We start from the raw sequence: 13,832 nt of genomic DNA, 5'->3' as shown, positions 1-13,832 counted from the left end.
ATCAAGAGCGTGAAATTGACAATATTAAACTCGTATTGATATTTGATCACCTAAACACATACTAGACATATATCAGAAACATCTACTTAGATAACCAGTACGACCAACACGAAAATAAACCGGAGAGGGATAAATGACTTATATCCTCCAGTTGGCCAGGTCGAAGCCGCGGCGGCCTTCTTCCGGGCTTCGGTGGACATGATGATGACGAAGGCGACGGGAACGTAATCGATGTAGCGGACGAAGATGAATGGCAACTAGCAGTCGTATCGGAGACGCTCCCCAAAAAATCTAACCGCTCCTTCTCCCGATGCAGGATCGCAAAGGACGGGGTTCTAGAGGCCCACTCTCCCGTACAGCCGTGCACACGGTTGACGGGATGAGATTGCCGACGGTAGTAGCAGCGAGCAGAACGATGATGGGCAATACACGAGAAGGTAGAGCAGATGTGAACTGATCTGGATATACGAGCAAGGAGTTGGCACGTCCTGAACACGGGTTCGTATGACCCTCTTTTAAGAATGTATTTTAAATGTGTTTTGTAATGTTAAAAAATTCAAAACAAAATTATGTGCATACATGTTTCCAAAAATATATGCCTGCGCACAAAGTTTTAGGAAAAAAGTCTTTTTATTTTGTCTCCGTAAAAAATACAAATTTTAGTACTTTGTCGATCGCTGTTTTGATCACTTTTTTTCTCGCTTAGGCATAGTTTTGGTCTTGTATGACTTTACTCTTTGCCGGCATGTTTTAGGTATGTGTGTGTTAGCGTTGGCTGTGTGCATCCCAGTTATGCAGAGACCGGGTGTACGCTCATTGTGTTTGCATCCACTTGATGCTTCATTTTGAGTAATAAAATTCACCCTTTGTCAAAAAAAATAGTGTTCGGCGACACAATGTTCTATTTTTTGCACAGGCCACAAAACAAAATTCCATGTGAAACTTTCTGCATGCACGTAGAATATGGAGGTGTCCGCGTGCACCTTTTTCTAGAATATTTTGGCATTTCAAAATGTATTTTCCAAAATAGATTCGTATGTATCTGGGATCATCCATGCACTTCCCTACTAGCCAGCCCATATAAACCTCCTTCCAGCCCTTTTTTGTGTGTTTTTTTCGGCATTCTATATGTTTTGTTCGGCAGGTCCTTCTTTGTTTTTTTTTACTTTTTTTATTTTATGTTTACACTTGTCAACGTCTTTTAAAAAAATTGAACATTAGTTTCCAACTTCGTCATTTTTTTCATTCCATGAACTTTTTCAAATGCTCTAACTTTTTTGAAATTCATCTACCTTTTTCTTGAACTGCAAAAAATTTAAATTTGTGAACTTTTTTCCAAATCCACAAACCTTTTTCAAACTCATTTTTTTGTGTTCAAATTTATGTACTTTTTTGTACCCATATATTTTCCAAATCCATGAACTTGTATTCAAATCCATGAACGTTTTCAAATCCCATGAATGTTTTTCAAATCCATGAAATTTGGTCACACTCATATTTTAAAAAAAATCATGAATTTTTTTCTAAAATTTGTGGTTTTTTCAAATTTATGATTTTCCCCAAATTTGCACACTCCCCTTTTCATATTCACGATTTTTTTCAAAATAATTGGTGAACTGGTCGATGGTTGATCGGTCAACCGTGGACTGAGCGGACGAACGAGGGTGGAGCGACCAAGGACCAGCGAGAGAATGAATAGTTGACTCCCAGCGGCGCACTTTTTTTGTGCCGGCCCACGTAAGCGGCCGCTGGTGGGCTTTCCAATGCATCGTATCTTAACACGTTATCAAAGGAGGTAGAAATACTTAAGAAACAACTACCCTAATGCATTGTTTCATGAAAAACTCTTGAAAACAGCCAAAAAAATCGTGAATATGGCTGTTTTTTTTTGCTGTTTTAAGATTTTTTTAACGCAAAAAAACTCTTAAAAACAGCCAAAAAAATCAAACAGCCGAGAAATCATCCTCCTCGTGCCACGTCCTGGTGGGCCACGCACCATACCACATACCTTAGGCCAACTCCACCGCGTGACCCATCCAGACGTCCGTTTTTATCCGTTTGAGGTGTGATTTGACGGACGTCCGGGAGGCGGACATGTGTATGGGGCATCTGCACCCAACGCGCAGAAGGCCTCTGTGACCCCAAACTGTCCGCCCCGCCTCGTCCCGAGCTCGCCATGCCGCCCCGCGCACACCTCGGAGCCCCGCGGCGAGCTCGCCATGCCGCCTCGCCCCGACCTTGCCATGCCGCCTCGCGCGAACCCCCGCCTCGCCGCGAGCTCACCGCCGCCCTGCCGTGTGTGCCCCGCCCCGAGCTCGCGTTGCCCCGCACACGCGCCCCAGCCTCGTCCCAGGCCACGCCCGCCCTTTCCTCTGCCGTCGCCACCGCGGCCCCAAGAGCACGCGCCGCCCCGTGCGGCGGGGGCGCGCACGGAGCAGTGACGGGGCGCGGGCAGCGCGCGCGCAGGCAGGCTCGCGTGGCGGGCGGGCGGACGGCGCACGCGCGGAGAAGTGGCGAGGGCGCGACGGAGCAGCGACGGGGGCGCGCAGGAGCAGCGGGGCGTCGGCGCAGCGTGCGCGGGCGGGCTCGGGTGGCGGGCAGGGGGCGCGTGGCAGGCGGACGGGCGGCGCGCGCGCGGAGCAGTGGCGGGGGCGTGCGGGAGCAGCGGCGGAGCGCGCGGCGTGGGCGCGTCGGCGCTACGCGCTCGGACGGGCTCGCGTGGCGGGCGGGCGGGCGGCGCACACACGCAGCAGTGGCGGGGGCGCGCGGGAGCAACAGCGGAGCGCGCGGGAGCAGCGGGGCGAGCGTCGGCGGGCGACGGCAGGCGCGCGGGAGCAGCGCGGCGAGCGGTGGTGGGCGCGCGAGAGCAGCGGGGCGACGGGGCTGGCGAGCGGCGGGGCGGCGGGGCCGCGCGCCACGTCGAGCCCGCGCCCCAGCGGCCGTGGGTCCCGTCCAGCCTCTCGGTCTCACTGATTTGTGGGCCAGAGGAAAGGCACGGGCGGACAGGAGCGGACGAGAGGTGCCAGGAGAGTGTCCGTTTTCTGTTTGTTCGGGAGCATTTTTGGACCAAATTTGCTTCAGGTTTGAGGTTGGGCTGGACAAAAAAAGCGTTCAACAGACAACTTTGTCCGTTTAGGCATTACCGCTGGATCGTATTTTATCCCAAACAGACAAAAGCGGACCGGATGGGTCACACGGTGGAGTTGGCCTTATCTCCCAGGTCCAACGCGAGCCACTCGTTTTCCCTTTCCCTGCTGAGATCCCTGCCGAGATCCCATTTTTCAGTTCATCTCCGACCTCCATATCTGCTAAGCACCGCCCATCTCCTTCAATATTGGCCTCGTCTGCTAGCGGTCACCTACTACATTCCAGCCGCTGCAATTGCTCTTTTTTTTTTGCAGTATCCGCCGTGCTAGAAGGTCGCCGTCGTCGGTGTTGCATCGGTACCGGCGAAGCTGCAGTGCAACACGCGCTGTGCTTCGACCCGGATCTCGTTGTCGGCGAAGCTGCAGTGCAACGCGTGCTGGCGAAGCTACAGTGCCACGCGAGTTGTGCTTCGACTCCTATCTCACAGCCGGAGAAGCTGCAGTGGAACTCGTGCTGTGCTTCGACTCGGATCTCGCCGACCGCGAAGCTGCAGTGCAACGCGAGTTGTGCTTCGACTCCTATCTCGTCATCGGCGAAGCTGTAGTGCAACTCGCGTGCTGCTTCGACCTGAATCTCGCCATTGGCAGGGAGCTGCAATGGAACGAACCGCCGTGACCACGCCGCACTGTGTTGCAACATCAGTTGTCGCCGCCATCGTCACGTGCTGCGATGCAGCACATGTCGCAGTCGCCTAGTCGCCTGCGCTACGATGCAGCTCTCGCCGGTGTTGCTACCGTCAGTGACGTGGCTGCTGCTACTAATCTGAGGCACGGTGGACAGCTGTGACGGCGCGACCGAGCCGCCAATTCATTTGCTCGGGGTGAGAAGAAAGCGATGGAGTGTTGACCCATCCAACGGCCGAAGAGGATGGATCGGACGGCTACAGACCCGACTGATTTCCCTTGTTTCATAGGAGTTGTATCTAAATAATGATTTGAGCCATATGCATGCATGTGATTGGTCCAGCAACAGTTTTTGCCTATGGCCATGTGCAAGTGTTGTACGTCACTTCCTCCTTTTTGATTTATAGTGTTTATCTTAAAATTTTAGTTTTTTCATTTTATAAGGCTTAATTTGGTTGTTTCCCATCACATGTTCAGATTTTAAGATGCATTAAATAATTGCATGCAAATATTAAGGGAAAAATTGACCAATGCATGTATTTTATGTATGCATGCATTTGCAATTAATGCATTGATAAACATAAATTTTTTTAAGGAAAACAAAAGCATTAATTAGGTACTTTTGCAAACTACAAAAAGTATTCCAGCACTCACATCTACCTTGGTTGGTAAGATTTTTGAATTGAGCCCTATAAACGGGAAAGGAGGAAGTAGCTAAGATACAACATCCATCTCTCTTCATTAACTACTATGCCACATCAGCAAAATACCTACGAAATCGTGTTAAGAGATTTGTATTGGGAGGGCCCATAGCAACCGTCGCGTCAAGCACAAAATTAGGAGCTCTCATTTGGGCCAACTCTATCGGGTTGCTGCCAAAACCGCTAAAGGTGGACTGTGACCGATCTTTATACCCAACGCTTAAGTTTAGTTTTTTCCCAACTCAAAAAAGAAGGTGATGTTCTTTCCAAAACAAGTGGTCACACATATGCATGTGTCAATATTTTGGGATGCTATTGCAAATTTATACAGCCAAGCAAATGTAGTAAGAAATCTCTCAACATATACAAATATCAGAACATCGGCCACGCCCGCTTCTTGAACAACGCACAATACAAGCACGAAGGGCAGGTAGCCATGGAAGCTCACATGGATAAGCCACACATGCAGAAGAATGGGCCTTGTATTTGCATTTCGCCACCTCCATGGTCTCAAAGTCAATGGAGAATAGCCATGTCTCCTTTGCCGGAGAAAACACAATAGAGCTCATGCTGGTTGAGATGATCTTGGTAGACCCGCGGAAGTAGTCATCCTTGTGTCCTGCCAGTCCACGAGCAGCCTCCATTAATTGGAGGCTCTTCTGAAGCACCCAGTCCGTGCTATCGTATGTCCTTGTCGCAAAGATGCGAAGGTTGTCGCCTTGCAAGCAAACAACATGCACCAAGTTGTTGTTGCTGACATCAATGACCCGCCAAGCCGATCCTCGGATATGGTCCGGAAGTGGGACGATCTCAAACTCTTTTGACCACCTAAAATTATAAGCGAGCAAAGAGGAATAGTCGTCTTCCATGGCCCAGAAAAGGGAAAATGTTGCACGACCAATGAAATGCAGAGATTCAATGCCATGGAGGTGGATCTGAGGTTTGTGCGTCACTTGCTGCTGCCTGACGGACCAGCCACGCTTCCTCCTCCAGTCCTCTTCGAACACGAAGGCCTTGGCTGTCCCAATGTTACCAGATACCCCTTTGAATTCATGGTAGAGCACGCAAATCACTCTGAAACGTGACATTGTATCGGTGGCGTGTCCATTCCACGTGATAGCTCCTCTGCGACCATGCATATCAAGGAATACACCAATACATGGGTGGTATTTCATTTTCTCCACGCGTGGGATTAGTTGGCAACGCCGTGTGATCGGCTCGCAGACTAGGAGGTCAGGGAAGCAGCGTCTCCACCCAGTCTTCTTCCTGACAAGGAGGAGGAGGGTGTGGTGGCTATCTACGATCTCCCATGACCCGCTGCCACCTCCAGGGAGGAAGTCCAGGGAGAAGTGGCGGCTATTGACAGCAAGCGCTGACGAGGAAGGAACGAAGATGAGGCGGCGGCCATTGACAGGGGATGTGTGGTTATGGTAATGGCCTGCAACAAGAGATGAGGGATTGGTGGCGGGAATGTCACACATGAAGAAGTGTCTTTCAACGACGATGCGGCGCCATCGCTTACAGGTGGCCGCCGCGCGAACAAGCCAGTGGGGCGAGGCGAGGAGGTACAGGAGGATGATCTTGAGGAGCTTGTCGGGGATGTCGTGCAGCGTCGTCGGCCGGGCCGGTGACACTTTTCGCACCAGCTCCGTGCTGTTTAGGACACCACTATCTTTCTCTTTGGCCATGGGAAGGGAGTTGGTCGATCAAGAGCTTGGCTTCCTCTATATGATCTTGGATGCGAGAGGTGGGAATAGTAAATGGTGTTGTAGATCGAGATGACGGTGTTGTACTTGTATGGTGTGATTCTTGATTATTTAGTAGGAATAATTGTAGCTTCATCACATGCTGGCTTTGCCGTGGTGCGCCCGCCAAGTCGTTGCTGCAGTTGGATTATTTATTAGGAATATAAGTAGTAGTAGCAGCTTCGTCACATGCAGGCTTTGCCGTGGTGCGCCCGCCAAGTTTTGAATCATCTCAGCTGTTGATTAGCTGGGTAATTTTGTCATTTTTGTTCAGCAATTTATAGGTTCCCTTGTTATTGCCATCGACGGCACCCATCTAACGTTCGGTCACGATTCAGAGCTCACGCCATCTTTGGCTCTAATAGCGTTGACAAAGAAGCTGCCTTCGTTCAGGATTATGGGCTCCGTGTCCTTCAAATGGGAGCACCAACTGGGCATCCCGAAGCAACCAAACCACGAAGAAGGCGCTACATCGTTGACGACGCGGCGGCGGCTCCCTCCACGGCTCACACTGCCCACCAGTGCCTTTGCCCCCGCTTTGTCCAGCGGCCATGCGCCTGACATCGGTGCTTTCGGCGTGGTGGACCTTCCTGAGCGTGTCTGTGGCGTTGCCGCCGCCATCGCCGTTGAAGGCGACGGCGCTACAGCACCGGCGGTTTACTTCACCGGTCTCCAACTGAATACATGCCACTGAGTTGTATTTGCTTTTGGTTGTAAGCCGTGCTTGGCCGGGTGTTGCAATCCGGTTGTATAATATATAAGCTAATCCGGTTTACCGTTTACATCAAACTGAACTTTAACAGCCAAATGAAGCTTGGGTTATTCCCCGATCAAACTGAACTTTGACAGCAGCTAAATGAACATTGACAGCAGATTAAACTGAACTTTAACAGATAGATGAACTTTGGCTTATTTCCCGATCAAACTGAATTTTAACTGACGAAACTAACTGCCCTACGACTGACGAAACCGATTTCTTCTGCAACTTTGACAGCAGTTGTTAGCTGACAGGAGGGTTCGGGCTCATCATCACCAAGCAGGACGGCCACGTCGCCAAGGAGGAGCATCACGCCGCCGGCTGACCGGGAAAGGGACGGGTAGGGGGAGCAGAGGAGGAGGGAGGACACCTTGGTGGAGCAGAGGAGGCCGCTTGGAGGAGGAGGAGGGATTCACCGTCACGGTCAGGTCACGACTGTCGGTCAGCGTCGCCGTCGCGGAGGAGGAGGGATTCGCCGTCGCGGTCAGGTCACGACTGCCGGTCAGCGTCGCCGTCGTGGTCACGACAGCCGGTCAGCGTCGCCGGATGGCTTCGGTCCTGGGTTCTACCGCAAATTCTGGCACACCCTTAAACATAAGATCAAAGATTTCTTTCTAGAATTCTATCATCATTCTAGTGACATTTCCTGCCTTAATAGAGCCCTCATCATCCTACTTCCAAAATCGCAAGACGCTCGATCTCCCTCTGATTTTCGCCCCATCTCGCTTCAAAACGGCCCAATCAAAGGAGTAGCCAAACTTCTCACCAACAGACTCAAACCTCTCATCCCGCTGCTCGTCCACGCTGATCAAACATGCTTCCTCTCTGGGCGGAACATCTCCGAAAACTTCCTTTATGCAGCAGATATCCTACACTGCTGTGCTAAACGCAAAGCTCCCACCCTAGTTGTTAAGCTCGACTTTCGTAAGGCCTTTGACTCGGTTTGCTGGCCATCCCTCCTCCGCACTCTTCGCGCCCGTGGATTCCCAACTAGATGGTGTGACTGGATAAGCTCGCTGCTCGACACTGGCTCCATGGCAGTTATGCTAAACGGCATCCCGTGCAGATGGATCAAATGTAAAAACGGCCTCCGTCAAGGAGACCCTCTCTCCCCTACCTTTTCATTATCATCGCCGACATTCTGCAACAACTGATTATCAAGGCAAACCTGGATGGAATCCTCCTTCACCCACTTAGTCCCACCTTACCTTGTCCCGTCCTCCAATACGCTGATGACACTCTCATCATAGTCAAAGCTACTCCGGACTCCGCCTCTCACCTCAAAAGGATTCTTGACGACTTTGCCAACGCCACTGGTTTACAAATTAATTTCAACAAAACCACCTTCATCCCCCTAAATGTTGACCACGATCAGGCTACTAAGTTCGCCTCTGATCTGGCCACCAACATTTCCTCCTTCCCGCAGACATACCTGGGTCTCCCTCTCTCTCCCCATAAATTACCGCCATCCGCGTTCCAACCACTTATAGATAGGTGCGACGTTTACCTTTCGGGCTGGGCAGCTCTCCTTCTCTCCCGCGGAGGTAAACTAGTTCTTCTGTCGGCCGTCTTAGATAGCCTCCCAACCTACTTCGTGCTATGCTTCTCTCTTCCCATACAAGTTATAGAGGCCATTGATAAACGTAGACGCTCCTTCTTCTGGTCTAACGGCGAGGTGTGCTCTGGGGCAAAATGCCTGGTAGCTTGGGACAAGGTCTGTACGCCTAAAGATGCAGGTGGTCTAGGTGTCAAAAACTTACGAGCACAAAACTTTTGTCTACTGCTGAAATTTGCCTTCAAATTTTTACACTCTGATAACCTTCCTTGGAAGGACTGGATTCTAAACCACTCCCCTCTACACATTGGACACAGCAAAAATAGTTCTTTCCTGGCAAAAACTATTTTTAAACATCTTCAGAGTCTTAAAGAGATCTCACACTGCACCATTGGTAATAGTATGTCCACTTTCTTCTGGTTAGATCGGTGGCTACTGCCAGAACCGCTGGCAGTAGTCTTCCCTGCTCTCTTCTCTCACCACACAAACCAAAATGCATTGGTAGCCACCATATTACAGGAAGGGATCGAGCTTGCTCTTCGTAATTGACTAACCACTATTGCTGCCACAGAACTTGCTTCTCTTACCTCTTTGTTGCAGGATGTCACAACCTCCCAGGACCCGGACACGAGGAGGCTGCTAAATGGTGACAGCTTCACCACGCGTGGGGCTTATGCGGCCCTAAATGAGCACCTCTCCGACCCATCGCTTGCTCTGATTTGGGACTCAAGGGTGCCAAAGAGGGTCATGATCTTTGGCTGGCTCTTGGTCTTGGACCGACTGAACACCCGCCAAAACCTCCGCAAGAAGCATGTTCTTTCTTACGATACTTGACCCAGATGCAACAGCTCCGTCGAAGACCGGGAGCACCTGTTCTTCAAGTGCCCGGCGGCTCGCAGAATCTGGCGCCGCACTGGCATTCGACCTCGCTTCAGTCCGATCACTGAGATCTTTACCACAAGCTTGCCAGATGCCTTGCCCCCCTCGATCCGCCCCTTTGTAATACTCCTCATTCTCTGGAAAATCTGGGATGCGAGGAACAAAAAGGTTTTCCAGGACGTTGAGATTGATGCGAGAGGTTCTATATTGGCTATCCTAGACAAACTTATTCTGTGGTCTCACCGTCTTAAGACGGAAGCACTTAAGGAACATGCCGGTCTGTGGCGTGATTTCCTCTCCTCACGTAATACGTGACCCCTGTAAACTTTCACTCTTTTTGAAATATATTCAGGTGGGGAGCCTTCCCCCCCCCCCCCCCCCCCCCCCCCCCCCCCCACATGACCATTTCAAAAAAAAAGGAGCGAGTCGCCGCTCCCCGTCGTGGTCAACGTAGGTGGCGGCTCACGACACTGCCGTCGCGAACACCGTCGCTTCACCCCCTCGGGGACACCGGCGCCGGTGCAGCCTCGATCTAGGTCTCGAGCGAGAGGCGAGGTGGAGGGAAAACGACTAGCGCTGGTTGTATCAGATACCGGACTAATACGGGTGTAAACGAGGAAATCAGTGTAAACATTTTTTTTGACGGAGAAATCAGTGTAAACATTATAAAGTACTCCCTCCGTCAAATATAAAGCGTTTTTTATGGAGTACTATACAACTATGCCTCAATCGCCGCGGATTTAGTAAGCATCAGCTTAGTTTGAAGGTGATGCTGTGTCTTGGCTCGAGTCGGTTCAGAGAAGAGCTCTCGCGTGCTATTTGGGTTGAATTTTGTTGGTTGTTGCAAGGGCGTTTTGGGAGGAATCTCTGTCAGATTTTAACCCTTCGCCTGTTCCATATAGCACACAGTACTAGAGTGGAGGATTATGTGCAGAGATTTTCAACTTCAGCATATGAAATTGCTCCCGATCCATTGCATTATGTGACTAATTTCCAGGATGGGTTTCAATTTGTATGTCTGTTGCAATGCAGAAACCTCAAAACTTTGACTCTACTTAGGAGCTTTGTTTCATGAGGAAATTGGAGATGTGTTGTGATACACCACCCCAACATGTTTAGAGGAGATATGTTCCACTTCCTCTACCACCACCTCCTAGAAACCAAATAGTTGAAGATAAACGTGCATCTGAAGTTATATGACATCTAACTACTGAAGATAAGTGGACTGCTCTCAGAGCATATAAGAAATGCAAGGGATTTTGTTTTATTTGTGGTGAGAAGTGGTCCGGAGATCATTAGACCAAAACTATGTTCAATTGCATTTTGTGCATGAGCTGATAGAGCAATTGGATTCTAGCAGTGTTTCAAAATGTCCAAATACTGAACAAGTGCAGGTTCATGTTAGGGCATGTACAAATGCAAAGCGCTTGCATGGGTGCTTAGAAAATACTACAAATTAATGATTTTTTCCTTAATGACTCTGTTAGCGTCTCCTCGTCCAACGCTAGCAGCAATTTGGCACGCGCTCGGTGCCGATTCTTTCTCTCACGAGATACGTAAATATCTCTGTAGTGCCCGACGTCTGAGTAGGCATCGATGCCAAGCAGAGTCCTGGGATGGGCCAGGAAGTGAGCATAACGGCCAGGGATTATATCCTAGCGCTCGTCACTAGCGCCTGCATTGGAGGTGCCCTTATGTCCACTTCCACTGGTGCTTTGGATACTGAAATTCCTTTCATACCGTGCAGTCGGAAGTTAAGTTCAGAGCAAACAATTATTGTTTCTCATTGATTCACGCAGTACACATTCATTTCTGGACAACGTACTTCAGAAATCATTGGCTGGAGTTTTGCAAGTGAAACCCACCACAATTCAGTCAGTACCATCAGCTGTCTGTCTACAAATGGCTTTCTTCTGACAGTGAGTTCTGTAGTAACCTCAGGTTTCTGCGTCTAGGAGTTTATGATGGGATTTTAGATCTAGTATTGGCCTCTGTGAACGTTTTTCCTTCTAAACACAAAGAAGAATGAAGTAGTCAGTATTTTGATATAAGCAACAAATAAATAAATACACTAATACACTTTCAAAATGGAACAACAAAATCACTCATTCGCAAAACAAAACAAAACAAAATCACTCAACATCTACAAAAGTGAGTACACGCGAAACTGCCCCGTCTTCTACAACGCACCATACAAGCATGGATAGCAGGTAGCCATGAAAGCTCACATGGATAAGCCACACTTGGAGAACCATGAGTCTTGTTTTTGTATCTCGAGACCTCCATCGTCTCGAGATCGACTGAGAATTGCCATGTCTGATCTGCCGGTGAAAGCACGATAGACATCGTGCTGGCCGTGACAATCTTCATAGACGCCCGGAAATACTTATCTTTGTGCCCTTCCAGCCCACGAGTGGCCTCCACTAATTCGAGGCTCTCCTCAAGGCACTACCGGACTCGCGCGCTATGCCTACGGCCCAAGGCCGTCGGCATAGGTCCTTTGCCGTCCGCATAGATCTATGCCTACGGCCGCCGTCGGCATAGCCCCGTCGGCGTAGATCACGTCAGCGTAGATGTGTCAGACCGTCGGCGTAGTATAGCCGTCGGCATAGGCGCATATGCCGACGGCCGTGGGATAGCCGTCGGTGTTGTTTTTCCTCTGACGGCAACGGACGGCGCCGTCAACAGCGCTATTCAGGAGACGACACGTGGCGCGATTCAGGAGACGACACGTGGCAGCTCCTGGTTTCTCCTGGCAGCAGGGCTATGCCTACGGCAAAGCCGTCAGCATAGTTTGCCACGTGCCACGTAGTCCGGCATTACCACGCAGCCACCCCTGCGAAGAACCTGGTGGCAAGTCACCCCACAACGCGGGATCAACCTCCCCTCCACCCTCCTCGGCCTCCTCCTCACCCTCCTCCTCGGCCTCCTCCTCCTCACCCTCCTCCTCGGCCTCCTCCTCCTCGCCATCGGGAACATACTCCTCCTCAGACTCAGAAGGTGCCTCTGTATAGGAGGGCATCGAACAAGACCCTCCTATTTCAGACACGGCCCGGAGTTTTTTGCCCCGGTTGCCTCTCCCCCACCTCCTCCTCCTCTAGGGGCTCTCCCCCTACCGCCTCCTCCTCTAGGGTCTCCTCCCCCGACCCCTCCACCTCCCTGTGAGGTGTCATCCTCGCGTAGTCGGGAGGGAACCTTGTGGGCTCGTCCACTCCGAGTAAGTCCTTTAAATTTACTGAGGAATCTAGCGCCGCTGGACTTGCCCATGATTATTAAACCTGCATTGAGAAGAGAATAAACAATTAGTAAGGATATCAATTAAACAAGCATACAGGAAAAACATTAATACCAGAAGAGCACATTAAGCATACTATTGTAATGATCATTAAAAGAACTTACATTTTCTAGAACCCATATGAATCATCACTACTGTAATCTATTTGTGGACCGGTCTCATCATCACTATCACGCATATCTTCTTCGTTGTCTGACGGAGGTGGAGGCTCTTCCTCATCGTCAGCGTCTTCATTTAACTTTTCAAGCATAATTATGTCTCTTTGATTCACAACTGCCTCACCATCAATCCTTGCGTCGTCGTCGTTTGGGTCCAGGTCAACATAACCCAAGTCATCATCCTCGTTGTTTCGGACCACGTCATCATGTTCCTCTTGATAGAACACTCCCTCGTATGTCATGGGGTTTATGTTGTAGTAATCATCATCGTTCGGGTCCGGTAGCTTACCATGCGGCGACACCTTGAACACAACTTCCCAACCCTTTAGGTACTCTTTCTGGCATGGGTAAGGCAGATAATATACTTGTGTGGCCTGGGTAGCGGCGATAAAGATATCAGCTCCAGCATAGATGGTTGATGGTTTAACTTCAACTAAACCAACAGAAGGCGTATGTCTCAGACCCTTTTTGGGGTCGAACCATCGGCATTTGAACACAGTGAGACTTAGGTGTTCGCAGCCACGTTTGAATGTAAGCTCGTATATTTTTCCTACCCTTCCGTAGTAATCTACTTCATTATCTCCTTCAGTGAAGACTCCGGTATTTATGGTTTTGGGATCAGGCCGACTGTTCTGGTGCTCCTCTGTATGGAAGCGATACCCATTCACATCATACTTTTCGCATGTCATGACGACAGGATCAAAACCCATGGAAACCCATCTCAATTCTTCATCCATTGATTCGGTCGGATCATTTCCCTACAAGTTTAATTGAAATTATAGGGTGCATGAGTTTAATTGAAATTATAGGGTGCATGAGTTTAATTGAAATTATAGGGTGCATGAGTTTAATTGAAATTATAGGGTGCATGAGTTTAATTGAAATTATAGGGTGCATGAGTTTAATTGAAATTATAGGGTGCATTCCCTACAAGTTTAATTGAAATTATAGGGTGCATGAGTTTAATTGAAA

The 13,832-nt window shown here is 49.7% G+C and overlaps 1 protein-coding gene across 1 annotated transcript; it reads right to left on the bottom strand.

The window, feature by feature from the left end:
- Nucleotides 1-4,765: 4,765 nt before the first annotated feature.
- LOC125556017 lies at nucleotides 4,766-6,275 on the bottom strand. The gene is made up of 2 exons (XM_048718818.1): nucleotides 5,994-6,275; nucleotides 4,766-5,909 (listed from the first exon to the last, which is right to left on the bottom strand). The coding sequence occupies exons 1-2, from the start codon at nucleotides 6,157-6,159 to the stop codon at nucleotides 4,828-4,830; spliced, it is 1,248 nt and encodes a 415-aa protein (XP_048574775.1). The 5' UTR covers nucleotides 6,160-6,275; the 3' UTR covers nucleotides 4,766-4,827.
- Nucleotides 6,276-13,832: the final 7,557 nt, after the last annotated feature.

This window comes from Triticum urartu, chromosome 5 (genome assembly GCF_003073215.2).
Source record: "Triticum urartu cultivar G1812 chromosome 5, Tu2.1, whole genome shotgun sequence".
NCBI lineage: Eukaryota > Viridiplantae > Streptophyta > Magnoliopsida > Poales > Poaceae > Triticum > Triticum urartu.
Note: the sequence above shows the minus strand (reverse complement) of the source record. Positions and strands in the feature narration are given on the sequence as shown.